This window comes from Notamacropus eugenii, chromosome 1 (genome assembly GCF_028372415.1).
Source record: "Notamacropus eugenii isolate mMacEug1 chromosome 1, mMacEug1.pri_v2, whole genome shotgun sequence".
NCBI lineage: Eukaryota > Metazoa > Chordata > Mammalia > Diprotodontia > Macropodidae > Notamacropus > Notamacropus eugenii.
In genome coordinates, this window is record NC_092872.1 from 515,093,224 (window position 1) to 515,113,856 (window position 20,633).

General features: G+C 39.8%; 1 protein-coding gene across 6 annotated transcripts in view; it reads left to right on the forward strand.

Annotated features, from left to right (window-relative positions):
* Positions 1 to 6,602, forward strand: part of ATP9A (ATPase phospholipid transporting 9A (putative)) — a 156,359-nt gene extending 149,757 nt beyond the window's left edge. For all 6 annotated transcript variants that reach the window (XR_011972344.1, XM_072633539.1, XM_072633535.1 and 3 more), the window contains one exon: positions 947 to 6,602. Coding sequence is in view for 5 of the 6 variants with exons in the window: in XM_072633539.1 (XP_072489640.1) it covers positions 947 to 1,083 (137 nt within the window). In the remaining variant the exon portion in view is untranslated. The remainder of the gene's footprint in view (positions 1 to 946) is intronic.
* Positions 6,603 to 20,633: the final 14,031 nt, after the last annotated feature.

Genomic DNA, 20,633 nt, shown 5'->3' on the forward strand with positions numbered 1-20,633 from the left:
TTTGCAAACATTCAAATATTGTAGAAATGTGAGCCCTACTCACTTGTTTTTGAGTAGCTATTACATGTAAGACATTATGGAAAGAAATACAGGTAAAGGGGTATAGAAAGTTATTTGGCCCTACAGGACAGAGGAGAGGATGGAGACAAGGGCAGAGAGGGATGATAGAAGAGAGAGCAGATTGGTGATGGGGGCAATTGGAATGCTCAGTGTTTTGGGGTGGGGGGAGGGGACAAGGAGGGAGAAAATTTGGAGCCCAAAATTCTGTGAAAATGAATGTTAAAAGTTAAATAAATAAATTAATTAATTAAAAAAAAGACATTATGGAGAATAAAAAGAAGAAGAAAATGTGATCCTTATCTTCAAGGGATTTATATTTTAGTTATACACAACTAATTACTTCTAGGAAAAATAAATAGCCCCAATGATATTTATAGAGTATTATGGGGAAGCAATCAAATCTGGCACATGAAAACAAGGAGACTTCATGTAGAAGGTGCATTTGAGCTAGATCTTGAAAGAAGTAGAATTCTGATAGGAATAAATGGGGCTGGGTGAGATTTCCCAGCAAAAGATATTAGAATGAGCAAAGACAGAAAAGCACTGTTTGGAGGTTAATGAGTATTCTCTTTGACCAGAGAATAAGGTATGTATAGAATAATGATATGAGATAAGGCTAGAAAGGTAGGTTGGGCTAAAGTGTGGAAGTCTTTGAAGGCCTGCCTGTAAAAGAGAATGACTAATGACCTTTATATAACCATCAGTGGAAGCAGATTTAATTCTAGGAAGACTATCTGAAGAGGGGGAGGAAGGATACAGATATCAGGAGGTAGTACATTTTTCCTTTTGGGTAGCATAGGGTTGTTTTTTTTTCCTGTGTCATGCACAATTCAGAAAACACTGAAACTGGTTCAGTGATGTCTTCCTTTTTTTGTTGTTCTTGCAGATGTTTATTTCATTGCCACTGTGTCATTCTTGTGGAAGGTCACGGTCATTACCTTGGTCAGCTGTCTTCCTCTTTATGTCTTGAAATACCTACGAAGACGATTCTCTCCTCCAAGTTACTCGAAGCTCACATCGTAGCCTGTTCATCTGTCGGCGAGAACCTTTATTTTGCACATTACTGATGGAAAAAGATGATGTACTCCTATTAACGACTACTTATGATAGTTGTGTATGGATCATGCAGTAATTGCTTGTATGTGCTGCTTCAGTGAGAAAAGACTTTACAAATTCAATTAACTGAACCCTTTTGCAGAGTAATTGGGGTGGGGTGGGTACATACAAGCATCTCATTGGGTCAGTTTTGTCACTGTTCAATTACCATTGAATTGAGTGGGTATGAATATGTAGAAAATTGGTGGCTTGGCCAAGATATCCATGATGGGCACTATGAAAGCGGCTTAATGACCATGACTTGGGTCATCATGTGGCAATAGTTGTTAATAAGATGAAGATTGCAAGGAGGTGTTTTGGTTTGGTTTAGAATTGTCCTAATGTTGCTTTATTTTTATTTAAAATTGTCTTCCTGGTGAGAAATAGTGGCACTTGGTACATTTGGGGGGAGACTGTGAGTGTCACATAAAATTATTTAAAAAGAAATCTGCTTGCAATCTCGTGGTGTCACTTTTCCCTTTCCATTGTTCAACAGAATAATCCAGAACTGAATTTGCCAGGTCAGGACCCCTGATCTGGTTATACTCTGCTATGGTCCAGTGCTCATGGTACTCCTTTCAACCTCACCAGCCACCTAATCAATGACTTTTAAATGGTGTTGTCATCATCTGTGGTGGATCTAAAAATCAAGTGGTACAGTGGCCCTCCGAAAATTTTGCCTAGACTTCAGCAGAGTTCTCTAGTGGGAAATCTACTGCTGAGCTGCCTCTAAATGTGTCGACAGTGTGAGAAGAGACTCAACTAATTCTTTAGACAATATGGCAGATGTGGCTCAAATCCTCTGAGACTGAAAAGGAAAGGTCAAAGAGCTGCCACTCTTCACTTACATAAAAAAATCTGTTTCCTATTAAGAGGAATTATTGAAGATGAACCGACAGTAAGCTGAGGCTTCCTACACTGTTACCATTCATCAGTGACTTTTTAAAGCAAGAAAACTTTAGTGGAGAGAAGGCTACAGCCACAACTTTGGGAATGGGAATGTGCTTCAAGAAGACCAATTTGAAGGCATACTTGTTGAAAAGCAGCCAGTGGTAAAGATTTCTCTCCTGCCAGGGCTGAGAGTTCTGGGGGGTGTTTTTTATACAGCAGTATTTCATGTGAAACATGGCTTGTTTCAAAGAGTGATATAAGACATTTGGAAGAATTCTCTCATAGAGCAAAGGAATTCTTGGGTTTTAAAATCACTCCTTTAAATTTAACTACTTTGTGCAGTAGGGAAGAAATGAATGAGTCTTCATTAATAACATGTACTTAACATCTTGACTTCATATTCTTGCTCAAGTGAAACCTCCAGTGGTAAAGTGAGATTGATTCTGGATATCCCAATTGAAGAAACAAAGCTACCACTGCCTAGTTCCCAATCCCATCACTATCCCAGGGTGACACCCACTAACCAGGGTGGTACTTGGAATAGGTGGTTTCCCTGTATTGCTTAGAGCAGTGGTGTCAGACTCAAATAGAAATGTTGACCACTACACCATACATAAAGATCCCTGTAAACTGTGTTTTGACTTAGAAAATGACATAAGTATTATCTGTGTTTTATTTATTTTGTTATCTATTTCCCAATTCTATTTTAATCTGATTCAGCCATGCTTGGAATTGTTGTGGGCCACGTGGGACCTGCCGGCTCCATGTTTGACATCTCTGGGTTAGAGTACATCTGTCCAGCAGTTTGTACTTTCAACATTACCCTTCTAGCACCTGACCAAGCTCTAATTCCATCTGAAAGAGTGAAAGTAAACTGCTGACAGGAATAGATAGTCCATTTCTACTTCCTTAAGTTTGGATGATTTGGAGCTTTTGCTTTGGAAAACCAGACTTGTTGTTTACACCTTCTTAACCCAGCTGTTTGCAGAGCAGGATAAAGGATATGATGAAGAAGAAAAAGACTGAATGGGTTTGTGAGACTAGTGACATTTATTCAAACACTTAAAAAATACCAAGAAAGTAACTTTTCACAGTTTCAAAGTAGGAAGAGAAACCTGCAATAAGATGTCATGAGGTCTTTGGATTCAGTCATTTTAACACAACTCTCAGTCTACCTGTAAGACCCAGAGACCCATTTGAGCCTATCTTTCTTAGACTGAAAATACCAAACTTCATCATGTTTGAAGAAACTGGTGTTATATGCAGCAGTGCTCTCATGTAAAAGTTTTGTTGAACATTGAAGATTCATTAGATAAATGGATAGAAGCCATTGGTCTTTTTTTTTTTTTAATTTTAGAGAATATCTCATTTACTTCAAAAACTAGCTTGACTATTGAGTAATCTTTTTCTTTTCCATAAATAAGCAAGGCAGATGGAATCATACTTAGGAGACATAGGTTGAGTTATATCCTCTTGGGAACCTCAATTGGATGCCGCAAAAGGGAACATAGACATGATTACCATGTAAAAGGTTTTCAATTCTTTAGGGCCTTTTCTTTTATATCCCCCATTTTCATCAAGGGACACAATTCTTAATTCAGGTGTAGAAAAAAAATGAGGCTTATAACAGACATTAGAACTGATACTTAACAAGAAAGGGAAAGAAAGAGTGTTTAATAGATTTAGGAATCCTGACCTAAGGAAGCAGAGGGATTTGGCAAAATGCCATGCATGCCAGCTCCCATCATGTTATCTAGTTTGGCTTTTATGGAGACCATTGGTAATGAGTGTCCCAAGTATCCCACGTAGGAAAGGAACAAATTGTCTCTTACTCTGGTGAGAACACATGGCAGCCTTCTGCGCTCCAATGTCAGACTTTAAGGACCATTTAGGAATTGCTGACCATTCTCAGTAATTGGACCATTCTACATATTGCATATAGATAGGGTGGGAGTCTGGTTTTTGGCCTCATTTCAATTGCTGCTGTGTAATCCATATTGAAAAAAATTAAGTCTTATGCCATAAAGGGAAAAGAGTCAGCATTTGCAGGCTTCACATAGGGATTCTGGCCAGTCTGAGAAGCAGGCCATTTTGATTGTTCTCCTGTACTGTGTTGTAGAAGAGCCCCCTGGGTCAATAAAACTTGCAAAGCAAGGTTCTATTTCCTTCTTTCTGGCTCTGCTGACTTTTCTTTTTTTAGTGTTTCCCTCCTAAAATGACCAGCCTAGAAGGAACCTCAAGCTCTTCCCCTGTCTCTGGGCACAACTGCACTTACGTCTTCGAGAGTGTCACTGATTTCCAAGGGACACTTTGGTCAGTTAGCACCGCAGAGTAAATGTGCTTAGTTAGCATTGCAAAGCAATCTTTTCTCTTGAAATGAACAATAATAATACCACAGTAGTCTTGGAAGATTGTGTTTTGTTTGTTAGGGGTATTTTTCTTTTGTTTTGTTTTTAGAAAAAGACCAAACCTAAATCAGGGGCATAAACCACTATTTCTTTCGTACTTTTTTATTCTTGGCATTTTGGATGCTTGCGTGCGTGCGTGCGTGTGTGTGTGTGTGTATGTGTCTGTGTGTGTCTGCGTGTGTGTGTGTGTGTGTGTGCGCGCACGCGCGTGCACCCAAGTATCTTTACCTCCTTATACTTGAGAGCGGGCTGGGAGTGTTTAGCATTAGGCTGGCCAGCAACTAACCTCCAAATCCTAGCCTTTCTTATGAAGGAGCTTCGTTGCAAAGAACCTGGGGGCATAGGCAGATGTCCTTTCTCTAAGAAGAGAGCATAGCAGTTTTACAACAGCAGAGGAGAAGTTGGAAGAGTACTATCTTTTTGTTCCCCTCCATTTCACATATTGTGTATTATTTCTAGGCTGGTTTCCTTGAAATTAGACTCTCCTTTTTGGAATAGTCACATTGAATACTGATATGTATTTTCTAAACGTTTCCATGCTACTATTACCTATTGGAAATTTAGGTAACAGAAAGTACTTTTCAATGAATTTTGAATTTTGCACTCAATGGAAAATGGAAATCCTAATGCCTATTTCTTCAGACAAGATTTTGTTTTCATACTTATGTTATTATTTTTTAATTTTTAGAATTGGGGTATAGTGGTCACTTAGGCTCAAATTTTTGTGAGAAGTAGCTTTAAGACTTCACCCCAAAATATTTGTCTCATATTCTTCATTTTAACTTGAAAGCAAAGACCTCTGAGTTGTTTTCTAAGGTCTTCTCCCTCCTAATATGATTTCTTTCATTTTCCATCCATAGATGAGAGCTTTCTTTTTTGGAGGGAAGAGGGAAGTAAGAGATTATCATTTCTGATTTCATTGCTAAATGTTTCATTTCTAGTGTATCAAAATTGGATTCCCTCTATGATTCCATGATGCCATTTAAGAAGACAAGGTTTTTTTTTTTTATGAATATAGAAGATTTTATTCCTCCCTTCCATCTCCTGCTTTTCTTTAATCTTACCTTTCCTGCATAGCTTTCTTAGGAAATATTTTCTCTTAATTTTATCCTTTTTTGTGTGAGAAGGATTTGATTATGTTTTGAAAGGAGATAACTGCAATGTGACATAGCACTGGATTTGTAGTCAGGACCTGTGTTCATATCTCGGTTGTGATATTTTTATAAGCTGTGTGACCTTGGCCAAGTCAATTCTCCTAATGTGAGCCTCAGTTTCCTTTGGAAAATGGGGAGACTCTATCAGATGATCTAAGGCCCCTTTTAACTGTTAATCCCGTGAGTTTGTGAAAACAAACATGACTCATTGCACAATGACACCACTGCTATGAACATTACCTTTTCATGCCAAGGTAACATTGCTTGTGCACCCTGTCCTTGATGATGTTAGCCGGTGTGACAAACAACCTATGAATATCTTCATGCAGCGTCTTACAGTATTATCAGGCTTCCTTGTGAGGGCCGGATGGTGGCAGCAGAAATGAGTGCTGCCAAAATAGCGTCTAGTTTGTCAGTTTGTAGTGGGGGAAGGGAGATTGGATTTAAACTCATCCAGAATTCCAAGATCTCCTTATTGATGTCTCTTCATATATTATATATACATATATACATATATAAACGTATAAAAAAACCTCATTGCAAAGTATTCTTGAGCACATGGTTTTTTGATTAGAGGGGAATCCTGGTACAATATGGTTTAATTTAACAAGAAATCCGGAATGATTTAAATTTTAAAACTTATGATGACATACTTGTGATCTTGAGCGTTTCAAATATAGTTATTCTTTTATTGTTTGCCAATCTGGTTCGTTCCTGTTGCCTAATAAAAGTTGTGTACGCTATGCCTTTAAAGATCCTTTTAATTTTTATGGAAATATGATTCCTGCTGTGGGGATAACTATTTATTGTGATGCCGATGTTTTGTACCAGTCACCTAGTACACATGATGTAAATAGCTTATTCAAGTTCTAAAAGGTCTTGACTTCAGTGAGAAATGAATGCAAGCTATTTATTGTTCAGTGCCCTTGTATGGTCCGGATGGGATTGATGTCAGTGAAAAAAAAGGTGAAAAAATAAATTTTATGCAACTTCATGTTTTCTTTATATACACAGTTGTTGGTGATTTGAATTTAGTTCATTCACTTTAGTAAGAAAATGATGGAAAGCACCATCTTACTTTAGGTTTTGGGTCAGAGTGACCACCTAATTATTTAAATTGGTTCATTGGCATCAGTTTCAGCATGAACTCTGTCTCTTTTGTATAGTTCTTGTGAATTTAGGGAAATAGCACTAGATGTGGGGTCAGAAAATAAGGGTTTGAATCCCAATTCCTTCATTTGCCAACTTGTGGCTTGGTCTCAAACCTGCTTTAATCTTAGTTTCTAAATCTGTGAAATGGAGTGTGAGAGGTAGTGAGGCATAGTGGGGCGGGGACTGCTCCTAGAAGCAGAACACCTGAGTTTAAGTTCTGCCTTTGTCATATACTAGCTTTTTAAAGTCATTTTAACCCATTTGATGCCACCAGCTAAGGGAGGGGGCAAGTTATAATACTCATACTACCTATCCCACAGAATTAACTAAGACAAAATGGAAAATCCCCTATTTGTTGTTCTAAAGATGTAGTCATTTGTAATGTGAGATTCCTAACGTGGCCACCAGTGCCTGTAGTTTGGTCCATGACTGAAGAATCCAGTGGTAGTTGCAACTCTTTAATCACTGCAGTATATTGTGCATTTTTTTTAAAAAATAAGGCTTTCAGTTTTGTTATCTGGAAAGGGAGCAGGTCATGCTTCAGAGATCCCTTCCAGTGATCTATGTTTATTTGTGTCTATGTGATCTATGATTATTTGTGTTCTACACAACCCACTTTTACAGAGTATTTTGTAGTTCACAAAATCCTTTTCTCATAATAGTATAAGTAGTGTTCCCTTTTCACAGAGTAATAGTCTGAGTCCTTAGGATCATAGGAAAGGCATTAGGAGGCCGTGGAGTACTGTGGAAAGAGTCCTGCATGTGGGATCATCAATTAGGAGAAGAGGCCTCAAGGGCCATTTGGTCCAATTCCTTTCCTTTGTGGTTGAGGAAACTGAGGCCTCCAGGGAGGTTGTTACTTGTCCAAGGTTATGGTGAGTGTGATTTGAATCCATATCCTCTGACTCTGGTTGGTGCTCATCCTGCTGTATCACGCTGCCTTCCAGTCAGAGGTTGTTGGATTGGTCATTTAAGCTTCCTTCATCTGTAAAACGAAGAGAATGGATTAAATGCTCTTAATTTGTGATCTGATGAAAAAGGGCTAGAAAACTTCAATCCTCTAATTTTACAAATTGGCCAACAGCGGGCCTGTGTCTGAAACCCCTGTCTTACAGAAGTCCACAAAGGTGAGGTCCAAGGTCACATGTCTAGTAAGTTCAGGGGCCAGGATAAAAGCCTGACTCCAAGTTTTGCTGTCCTCTATTCTCATTGGCAAAATGCAAATGCTTAAACAACCAGACTACGTGATGTGGATCGGAAAACTTACAAGGTTGTGACGTTCTCTTTTTGAAGTTTGCAAAGCATTTATTTACGAATTATCTCATCTGCGTCTCACAGCTACTCTGTGAGAGAAATGGTACAGATTTTTTTTGGCCCCATCTTCCAGATGAAGAAACTGAGACCCAAAGGCTAAGTGATTTCCCTGTGGCCATACAGCAAGTAAGAGTCACAAACGTGATTTGAATCCAATTCTCCAGAAAGCCAAGTCTAGCACTTTAGCCATCAACAACAAATCACTTATTTAAATAGCTCGCTGCCCTCTCTCCTCCAGGCAGAGATCTATTGTAGGTTGTGATGAGGTTCTCTAGATCTGAAAATGAATGAAAAGAACTTGCTGTCCCCCTGAGGTATTAATATTTTGGGAGGCCAGTTCCCTGCAATTGTCACCCAAGAAATCTCAGTAAATCCGAGCCTCTTTGTTTTTATCCACTAGGAGGAGCTTGAGGCTTGAAACAAATTTATTTGTTCATGTTTTCAAGAACCAGTTAGGCCCAGAGTACCCAAATGTCCAAAAGTTTCATGCAACTCTGCTTTATGTATGTGCCCGGCACCAGCTCCCTTAGAAACAGACTTCCCTTTTTATCCTGTTGACCAGAACATTTTGCTGGACTCAGTTTAAAAGAAAAAAAGATGAATATTTATTTGATCTCAAACATTTGCATTTTTGAATAATTGGCAATGAGGAAGTCATTCCTCTGATTTTCAGGCTAATAGGATTTAGAAACTAAATGTTCCAGCAGTTCAAACTACTTGAGCTGTTTTGGTTATGAAACCTTCGGTGATACATCAAACCTTGTGGTGTTTTCTGGGCAGTCATAAGATGGATTTGCCCACCTCAAAATAGAACTGTAGTCTTTTCCCAACTTTTCAGAAGTTAAAGCACAGTAACAGAATTCATTCAAGAGTTCCTAATTTCCTACTTTAAAGGAGTTACATAATAGTCCTCTTTCGTGGCTCTTAAAACTGTCCATGAAGTGATGGTGACATGGAGCTAGAAATAGCTGGGTTAGGCTCTGGGAAGGAGAGGAGATTTTCTGATATCTTCCTCCCTGTACCCCTCCCATCTTCCTGTCTTTCTTTTCACCCAAATATTGCATAATGTTAGAAATGTCAAAGATTTCCATGGGGTTTAATTTCATTCTTCATGTGGCTGTGGTCTTGTAAGCACTGCAGGGGCTGGCGAATTTTTGGAGGCTCACGCATCCTGAAATAAATTTACAGTTGTAGCTCTACCAGAAGAAATGCCAATCCCAGGGTATTCTCCCCCATTGGGTTTGAATTCTCTGCACCACCACACTCTGAAAAAGGGCTTGCCTTCTGGCAGGGATGCAATTAAAACTAAGCTGTCCTTAGCTTTCCAACGTATTCTATAAGAAGCATGTTAAGGTTTTATTCTTAAAACAAGACATCCTCCCCCCTCCCCATCCCAAATCAAAAACACCCTCCCCTCTGCTACAAAAAAGGTTGGGGAGAACTTCACTATGTGGGCAAAGGTGTTGGTCTCACCACATATGGTCATGTTTCAGTCCATCATTTATTCGCCAGAGCTCAATCTACAATTTCTGTCTGCTTGTTGTAATAACATGGACTTATTTTTATAGTTCCCCAGCCTCCATTTTCTAATAAATTTAAAGTGAAGCACTTTTTTTTTCTCCCAATTCCAGATAGGCCAGAAATAGTGGTTTTAGTGGACAACATTACTTTACAAGACAAATTGTAAAGTTCAGAAGGAAGAAAAAAGGGGAGGGGAGAGGGGGAATACATCTTCAACCATAGTCCCATAGTGTATCCAAAATGTGTAGGATTAGGCAGGGCATGGTGCTAGCAAGGGTGGGATCACATGGTTGAACTGCATAGTCCAGTCAGCTCTGCTCCTTTCCAAATGACTCCCTTAACCATGACCAGCTGTTTTCTTGGTTGCATGCTGTTGGTCCTAACAATGTATGTGGATGGCCTCAGATTACTCTAGGAGAGAGCAGTGTGGTGCAGTGGAAAGAACACTGGATTGTGGTGGTGGTGGAGAGCTGGATTCATATCCCACCTTCATATAACAGTAGGGAAGTTACAGCTTCCCTGAGATTCAGTTTCCCTATATGTAAGATGAGGAAATTGACTAGATGGCCTCTGTAGTCCCTATATAAGTCTATAGTTCTGTATTTATAAAGGATAATTCTTGGTCTACTGACAGTAGGTCAGTAATGGTTGAAGGTTAAAAAAAATTATTACAATGTACGCTTGCCCATTCTTTGAAGGAGAGAAAGGCCTGGTTACGAGGTAGTTTCTTCTCTTTTTCCTTATCAGATAATATTTGGTCTCTGCTCAGCACTGTCCAGGGCATGATTACCCTGCTGAATGTTTTATTTATAAGAGTTGGAAAGGGAGCAACGTAAACCAGAAATATCAAATCAAGAGGTCAGGGTGAGGGAAGGGCTGCAGGGTAAATAGGTAGAGCAAAGCAGACCGTCTCGAATTCTTAGAAGCTGCCACATTTTCAGAGCTTACCAACTTGTGTCAGATTTCCAAGCCCCTTAGCTCTTTGCAATCATGAACTGAAGGAGGAATACTGTGTTCAAATTCCTCTCAAATGGAGAAATAATAATAAGAACAATCTGTGGAAAAGAATGTAGTTAGTGCATTAAAGATGGGGGAATATTTATTCTCATTTGTCCTTTTATGCGAAACAGATTTTTTTGAATGTAGTTGGAGTAGCTAACGACATCCAGAGCTCTGTTTATTTGGGGTGAGGGGGCCTGGGGCGGGGAAGAAGGCCTCAGATTGGCCCACAACCTTAATCAAGCCAAGGAAAAGAGGTGAATTGATTACTCTGGAAAATTATACAGGAATTCTTTCCAAGATTTGGCCAATAATTAGAGTGCAAGATGTTACTTTCTATGCACATAACTTTGCATAATTGTATTAGTCAGCCCATCACCAGAAGTAGCAAGGATCAGTCCAAAGAACTCCTGAAGTTGGACTGGCTTGTGCAGATGTCAAATTTTTGCTGTGAAATAAATGTCTTAAGGCTTAGGAAAGATCTAGAACTACCCTTCTCTTATGGCTTAGAGATGATGTGAGAATGGAACTAGGGTTATCATGGTAGGTGGAAGCATTTTTGGGACCTTTGGAAGAGATAAGTGCATTATAAATCCAAAGGGGTCTTGGGATTTAAGGGCTTAAGATCTGTCCTTAGCGAATATGTTTTGTGTTTTCTTTTAACTGACTTTATGGCTAACCAAACAACCTGTAGAGTCAGAGGCAGTAGAGTACAGCGGAAGGAGCTCTGACATCAGATGTCTAGGGTTCAAATACTATCCCTGATGCTTACTACTTGTGTGACATTTTTGGCAAACAAATTTAACTCCTTGAGCCTTGGTTTCCTCATTTGTGAAAGGAAGGGGTTGAATCATATGGCCTCTAAGGTCCTTTCCAGTTTCAGATTTGTAATTATTGCTGTTCAGTTGTGTCTGACTCTTCATGACCCAATTTGGGTTTTTTTTGGGGGGGGGCAGTGATACTGGAGTGCTTTATCATTTCCTTTTCTAGCTCATTTTACAGTTGAGGAAACTGAGGCAAACAGGGTGACTTGCCCAGGGTCACACAACTAGTAAGTGTTCTTCCTGACTCCAAGCCCAGAGTGCTCTCTTTTGCACCACCCACCTGCCCTAGATTTATAATAGCTAGCATTTGTACAGTGCTTTAAGGTTTGCTAAGGGCTTTACATGTCGTTCATTCAGTTCTCACCACAACCCTGTGAAGTGCTATTATATTCCCAATCTACAAAATAACAGAGTGTAAGAGGAACCAGTAAGTGCCAGTAAGGTTCTGAATCAAGGCCTTCCCGACTTTAAGCCTGACACTCTGTCCACTGTGTGATTGTCACTTAATACTTGTGTGACCTTAGGTAAGTCACTTCTCTTTCCTGTGCTCATTTTTCTCACCTATAAAATGATGAGGCTAGTCATAGATGGACAGACTTAGATTTAGTCCTGGTGTATATATGACCACCTATCAGGGATCCCAGATGATAGAATCCTAGAATTAGAGCTGGAAGCAACCTCAGACACTATAGGTGAGGAAAGTGAGGCCCAGGGATCTCTAGAGGGGAGACCTTCATCCTAATACTTCTAGGGAGGGACACAAAAGGACTGATTCTTAGAGACCACCTAGTCCAAGTATCCCCTCAAATCACCTGCCAGTGTGGGTCTAACTTTTTGCCTAAAGAACGTTTATGATGGAGAACTCACTCCCTACTTCCCAAGATGACTTACTTCAGTTCTTAACTCTCATTGTGAGCAAGTTTTCCCTTTCCTTAAACTTAAATTTGTCTCTCTTTAGCTTTCATGCATTGTTCCTGGTGTTTCCCTTTGGGGCCAAACACAGTAAGTCTCTTCTCTTTTCCACATGACATCCCTTTAAATACTTAGACTGGTACTAGGTACCTTCTAAGCAGTCTGTGCAGCCAAATGATTAACAATAACAAAAAAGAATTGTCTGCATGGTACACTTTTTAGTTTAATCTGCATTATCACCACTCTTTCTTGGGTCTAGGTAGAAAAACATTAAATCAAGCCCTGATTTGTACAAAGTGTAAAAATTCACACAAAAAAATTGAAAAACTGTCTTGGGTACTGGCTCCAACATATTCCTGCTTTTCAGTTTTCTTTTCTTGAAGTAAATATCCCCAGATTATTCAAACGATCCTCAAATGACTGAAGTCCCTCAATCATCCTGGTTGTCCAATTTTTAATTTAGCTTATCAAAATCCTTCCTATTCCTAGTGCCTAGCTAGATGCTTGGTACATAAAGACAGCAAGCCAACAACAAACACTTATTTTATTTTTTTATTAGCAGATTTATTTAAGTTTCCAACATTCACTTCCATAAGTTTTAAATTTTTTCCCCTCCTACCCCCTCCCTCCCCAAGACGACATACCATCTGATATAGGCTCTACACATGCATTCCTATTAAGCACATTTTCACATTAGTCAAATAACAAACATTTATCAAGGATATACTCTGTGCCAGGTACTGTGTGGTAGATGTTGTGGCTACAAAGACAAAAATTCAACAGTTCCTGCCCTCATGGAGTTTAATTAGTATTTGGGTTTTAAAACATTTTTTTATTTTATTAATTTATGGAATAAAACAAGTATTTATGTTTCATATTTATGGAATAAAACCAACGTTTGTTGAATTATTGAATGAAAGAGCCAGTGAAGCAGTAGTTAAGGGGATGGTAAGGGTGGTCAGGGTCTCACAGCTTTGAGGATAAGAGATGCTATAAATGAGTCATTCAACCAACAGCTAATCCACCAAGGGAATAACATCCATCATCTCTAAGACATGGCATTCCTTTGCATCCTGGGTCATGGGGAGATGCCAGAGAAAGTCCTAGAATGACAACTCTGAGTATCTGGCTCCATCCTGCACAAAGGCTGCCCTCTTATCCTGCTCTTGACATGGTAGTTCCCAGTGAATTGCCACATTCTGTATCAGCAGCAATTTCGACTGACCCCTTGATCGAATGACAAGCAAAGCCCTTTTTGGAATTCTTCCTGGGGTAGAGGGCCTGGGCTGTGAATCAGCAGTGGTGATGTCATCACTCAGAGTCGATTAGAGCCTGGCTCACTCTAGAAGTGTTGGGGAATAGCAAAGGAGTTGAGTGTGGCCATGTGAGAACAGCTGCCTAAACCCTGTCTGCAACTAGGGAGTTATAAACTCCTGGGCTTTCCTTTTGGGTTTCTGAGTTAGGTGAGGTGAAGTCATACAATATTAGGACAGGTGACCTGTTGAAGAATTCAGGTAAGGACTATTATATCAGCAAAATATTAGCAACTTAGAATTGAAAGGGACCTCAGAAGACATTTGCTTTAACCCTTACCCAGGGTAGAAATCTATGACCCTTCTGACAAATGGCCATTCACAGGGAAATGATGCAAAGCGAAAAATGAACCAGCGACTCAGTGATACCACTACTAGGCCTGTGAAACAAAGAAATCAGAAACAGCACTTCTTTTTGTTGTGGCAAGGAACTGGAACCTGAGAGGATGCCCATTAGCTGGGGAATGGCTGAGTAAATTATGGTATATGAATGTGATGGAATATTAGTGTGTTTTAAGAAATGATGAAGGGGCTAGTTTCAGACAGACCTGGGAAGAGTTGCATGAACTGATAGGTAAACAATTTATACAGTTGTATAAACACTGTGATGGCAAGCAATTTGAAAGAATACAATGCCCAAAAATGATTCCAGAAGACTCACGATGAAACATTCTATCCACCATCATACAGAAAGTGATAGATTCAGGGTGCAGAGTGAGATAAATTTTTTTTGTACATGACCAATGTGGGAATTTGAGTTACAATTCATATTAAAACAAAGATTTTTTTTCTTTTCAAGAAAGAAAGGGGGAGGTAGAACAGAAAGAAGGATTTTTGTTAATTAAAAATAATTGACTTTGTATTTTGCAGTCATTAAAGTTCAAAAACAGCAAAGAAAAGAGGAAGAAGGGAGGAAGAAAAAAGAAGGGAAGAAAAAAGGCATGCCCTTGAAAATCTTATATTTTATCAGGAGAGACATCACATATGCATACAAGTATATAGAAGATAAATAGATAATAAATGCAAAGTAACTTTGCAGGAGTGATTATTAGACATTGGAGAGAATCAGGAAAGACTCAGGTACTACTGTTTGAGTTGGACTTTGAAGGAAGCTCGGGAAACTAGGGAGGCAGAAATGAGGAGGAGGGCATTCCACTCAGAAAGGACAGCCTATGCAAAGGTATAGAGAGAGGAGATGGTGTGTCATGTGTAATGAATGTGAGGAAGTTCAGCTTGGCTGGATTGTACTGTTCTAATGACACCTTTAACTTTTAAAAAAATTTGATGTGTTCTCCAGGCCTTTTGCCTCCCTCTCACACATTCATGTTCATTCAGGCTATTTCACTGGAAAAAAAGAAGAGGGTGGAGGAGGTAGAAGGAGAATTTTTGTTAATTAAAAAAAAAGGTGACTATTTTGTGGTCCTTAAAGACTTAACTCCTCTAAGAGTGATGGGTTGAAGTAGATACCAGGCTGTTTTGTTTCTTGGTGTTGGCACAGGCAAAGAGTCGGATGGGGGAGGATTTAAGGTGATTGACTGATGTTAGATGTATGAGGATAATGCCTTATAGGTGTCATCTCTCTGTGTCTGACTGGAAAACCAAGTATTGGCTCCACTGGGACCTCTCCTGGGGTGGGAGGAGGGGAAAGAGGGCTTGACTTAGTTGAGTCTCAGCTCAGTCACTTGCCCATTAGCTATCCACGTTATCTCCATCCCTTAAGCAGGGCTTCCTAAACTGTGGGTCTGACCCATCTGGGGTTTAAGCACTGAAGGGGTTGCGACTGAAAGAAGTTTTAAGAAGCCCTGCCTTAGAGTATGAGCTCCTAGTCAGGGATTAGTTTGGGCTTTGCTGCTCTTTGTATGTCCAGCTCTTAGTATATTGTCTGGCACATAGTAAATGCTTAATAATTGTGTACTGACCAAACACTGATTGGCACTGGGCAAGTCACTTTATTCCTCCCCCGCCTTACACTTAGTTTCCTCATCTGAAAATTCAGGATAATGATACTTGCACTACCTAATTCAAGGAATTATTGTGAGATATGCTATAGAAATGAGAGATTTTATTTTATTTTATTGCCTGAAGCACAAGACTAGCTAATGGGGTGGGAGTAGAGGAGGGAAAAAAAGTGATGACTGAACACATATTGAATTTATTAATGGAGCCACAAATGTATTGCAGAGCTGTCTTGCTTTGGCTGCAGACAGAACCAAGACCTTTGGAATCTGAGAAGCAAAAGAAGACTCCACCTCTCCCAGGTCTAGGAGACTAAGAGTAGCTGCTAAAGTCATTGCTATTGACAAGAGACTGAAGGAAGCTTTTCCTAAGGATGAGGAGAATGATAGATGATAGATTTAGATAGGAAGATAGAGGATAGATATACCGGCAGGCAGACAGATAGACAGAGTGAGTGAGAGACTTATTAAGTGCTCACTGTATGCCAGGTGCTTAGATAGAGTTAGAGATGAATGAGACAGAGAAAATTCAATTCAACAAAGTGTATGCTATGCTAGGGATTGGAGGAGGTAAAAAATTTAAATAAGATCCAGTTTCCTTCTATCATGAAGCTTATGGTTTGTTAGAAGAGAGGAGTATTAACATGTAGCTAGGATATACACTGATACATAGTAATAATAATAGTAACTTTTATAGGGCACTTTCATTTGCAAAGCACTTTACATAATCTTGTAAAATGACCCTGTGAGTTGGGTGCTATTATTATTATTACCATTTTACAGATGAGAAAACTCGGGACAAGAGAAGTTAAATAACTTGTCTAGGGTCACACAGTTAGTGAAGTATCTGAGGCAGGGGTCAAACTCAGGTTTTTGTGACTCTAAATCTGCCACTCTTCCCTGAGTGCCACCTTATTGCCATGCTACATGTAGCATGATGCTACAGAAAGAGCACTGAGACTGGAACCAGAGGAGCCAACTTCAAACTCTGGCTCTGGTCCTTACTGGACCTTACCTGGGTGGCCTTGGATAAGTCACTTAACATCTCTGTTCCTCAATTTCCTGATCTGTAAAACAAGGAGATTGGAATGGATGACCTTAGAGGTCCCTTCTAGCTGGGTAAACACATCAGAGATGAACAATCAAAGTGTTTTGTGAGTTCCTTGTTATTGATTATGGAAGAAGGCTGATTGATGTTATCAAAGCAGACCATAAACAGAGGAGAGGAAGGTGCATTCTCAACAGGAATGCTCTTCACCAATATAATCATCTGATTGACAAATGTGCCTGCTTTGTCCTCAGACCTATGTGTGGTGACCTTGGGGCAGAGTTTTTGTGACATATGGAATCAGAAGAGCTGAGTTCAACAACTGTTGCAGCCATTATCAGAGAGGCAGTATGGAGTAGTGGCTAGGGCATGAGACTCAGAGTCAGGAAGACCTGGGTTCAGATCCTATCTCATTCACTAGTAAGATAGTTAATTTACCCTATTTCCCTCCAACCTTCCTGAACCTCAGTTTCCTCATCTGTAAAATGTGTGAGTTGAACAAGATGGCTTCTAAGGTCCAGTCCAGCTTTAAATCTAGGTCCTTGTAACACTGAGTAAGTCACGTGATCTCTCTGGGCTTCATCTGCCATACCATAGTAAATTGACCCTGCATACCTCACAGTAGTTATGAGGGTCAAGTGAAGTCATTATGGTAAACTACCTTGCAAACTACTGGATGAAACACAATGTAGGGCATTATTTTGGGGGTATCTGCCCTTGAGGAAGTAAGATGAACACACGTGAACAAATTAGAGAATAAAACAGTATATGATGCAGCCCTAATTGTGTATTGTAAGTATAAGAGGAGCTTACTCATCCATCCATTTGTCCCTTCATACATGCATTCCATTCATTTATGAACAAGTGGAGCAACTGCTGTGTGCAAAACATTGTGCTATGTGCTGTGAGAGAGACAGAAGTAAATAATAATCACTATTTTATTACTGCTTGATGTAACTTTTTAATAGATTTTACAGTCTCTATCCTCCAGGAGTTTGTGGTCTAGTCCCATAAGAGAGATAGAAAAGGAATTTTTCAAGTGAATGTGTAAAAAACATTAAATCCAAGCTCTGTGCTAAGATCTAAGACTAAAAATAAAAAAACAAATATAATTCTTGCCATCAAGGAACTTATATTCTTTTTTATATTAATTTGATTTGTTTTCAGTGTTCTACAATCACTACCATATAACTTAGATTATTTTTCCCCTCCCTCCCCCCTCCCTCCCCCTCCCCTCCCCTCCCTGAGACAGTATACAATTTTATATAGGTTCTATACATACATTCCTATTAAATACATTTTCACTATAGTTATGTTGTGTAGGAGAATTAAAATGAGTGGGAGAAATCATATAACAAACCAAAACATAATACAAAAGAAAATGATCTGCTACATTATGCAATTAAATTCCAAAGTTCTTTCTCTGGGTATGGAAGGCATTTTGCCTTAAAAGACTATTGGGATTTTTTTTAAGTCCTTGCATTGCCAAGGAAGGGAACTTATATTCTAATGGTGGGGAAAGGAGGTGGACAACATATACGGGGTGTGGTGGTCAAGGAAGGGGTGCTTTGTTTTCAGGAAGTTAACAGGATAGTGAGTGAGGACCAAGGGGAGTAGGCTAACACATCTCTTCTAGTATTAAAAGCAGTTTGATCATGGTTTATAGTTCTGGGGGAAGCTAGGTGTAGTGGATAGGGCCTGGAGCCAGGAAGACTCATCTTTATGAGTTCAAATCCAGCCTCAGACACTTACTTGTTGTATGACTCTGGACAAGTCACTTAATCCTGTTTGCCTCAATTTCCTTATCTGTAAAATGACCTGGTTAAAGAATTGGCAAATCATTCCAGTATCTCTGCCAAGAAAACCCTAGATGGGGTCGTGAAGAATCAGACCCTACTGAAATGACCCAACAACAAAATTATGGTTCTAGAGCTGGAGGAGAGTGAGGAGGAAGAAAGAGTGTATGGGGCAGCAGCAAGGTAGCCAGGTTGTAAAGGAGGTAGCAAGAGAGAGAGGGAACTGAATTGAAACATGGCTGGGACATTTCTGAAATAGTGGTCTGGGAGAGGCAGTCATTAATCAAGATATCTCAGAAGAGAGATCACTGCAGTTTGGTCTAGAGTCTTCAAGAGGAACAGGACATGAGCAGGGAAACTAAAGGATGGGTCGGAATTGGATAGATGAAACTAAGCCCAATTTTTACTAAGGCTAAACCAGGTGGGTCAGTGGATAGAACTCTGGGTCTGGAGTCAGGAAGACTTGACTTAAGATCTGGCCTCAGACACTTACTAGCTATATGATCCTGAGCAAGTCACTTAACCTCTGTCTGCCTCAGTTTCCTCAACTGTAAAATGGGGATAATACTATCACTTACCTCCTAGAGTTGTTGTTGGGATTAATATTTATAAAGCATTTAGCACAATGCCTGGCACATAGTAGGTGCTACATAAATGTTAGCTATCATTATTAATTAATTATTCTTTCACTCCTACACATAATATAATAACCTGGATAGTCTCCACTATGATAGCTGTGACAATGATAGGGAGCATTCAGACCTGGGAATAAGCACATTCACAAACTTGAACATCTACTCACTCTTAAATCATCTTGCCATCTCACTCTTTTTCCATATGCTTGTGTAGCTAGGCATCTTTTCCATTTAAGACTTTGACTGATGAATCAAAGGGACTGCTTCTGGGGTTCATGGAAAGCCTTACCCCCCAAAATGTTTCACACAAATAACTTTGGTTAGTGTGGCATGAGAGTGAATCCTCTGATTTGTATGTGTTCATCTTTCATTGCTGAAGAAGACCATGCCATGAGATAATGCTTGCATGACTTGCACTTGACTTTGTTTTGAGTGAGGGAGGGCTGTGCAGGTCACCAGCCTCACTTCTCCTTCAGAACCATCTGAATCCAGCGACCAGATATTTATCAGGATGACTGGAGATGACCCAGGATGAGGTAATTGGGGTTAAGTGACTTGCCCAAGGTCACACAGATAGTGAGTGTCAAGTGTCTGATGTAAGATTTGAACTCAGATCCTCCTGACTCCTGCACTGGTGCTCTATCTGCTGCACCACCTAGCTGCCCCCATCCTCTGATTTAGAGTTACAGAGGATAGTCACATCTTCCCCCTCAAAGACTTAGTGACCCTATCTGTAAAATGGATTCTCTCTGCTTAGAGTTTAGGACATGCAACAAATATCTTTGAAGAGAGAGAGAGATTGAGATGAAGAGGCGCTCAATGAGTCAGTGATCCAATGCTTCCATTGTATGATTTTAGTATTTGGGTATTGGCTTAACATGATCCTCAGTAGAGTTTGTGGTAGCTGCCCAGGCTAAAAAGACTCTCTAGGTCATGCTTGTCTTGCCTATGACTCAAAACATCTCTCAAAGGAGTCCATCTTGCTGTGTGATGAAGATGGGAAAAAAGAAATACTATCTTTCATGAGGAATCCTGGAGGGATCCACACAAGGCTAAAAGAAGGTGTGTTGAAGTGGAGATACAATTAGATTAACCTCCTAGGTCATCAACATTATTTTGTTTTATTGTAACAGAATTTTGTCACAATGGACACATGAATAGAAATCCCTTTCCCACTCTATAGAAGCTGGAAATGAAACACAGTTAATATCTCCATTGAGAATTAGAGGAAGGAAGGAGGAAAGAAAGGAAAGAAAGAAGAAAGGGAGGAGGTTGTTGGGCTTGTCCGTTCCCAAAGAGGACCATGACATCAAGATGATGACATGACTTGCCCTTGACTTTGATTTGAGTGAGGGAGGGCTGTGCAAGGTCACCAACCTCACTTTCTTCTCCTGAGCCATCTGGGTCCACTGGCCTGATATTTATCAGGATGACTGGAGATGGCCCAGGATGCAATGAAGAAAGAAAGGAAGGAGGGAAGGAAGAAAGGAAGGAAAGAAGAGAGGGAGAAGGAAAGGAAGGAAGGAAAAAAGAAAATATTTAGTACTTACTATGCT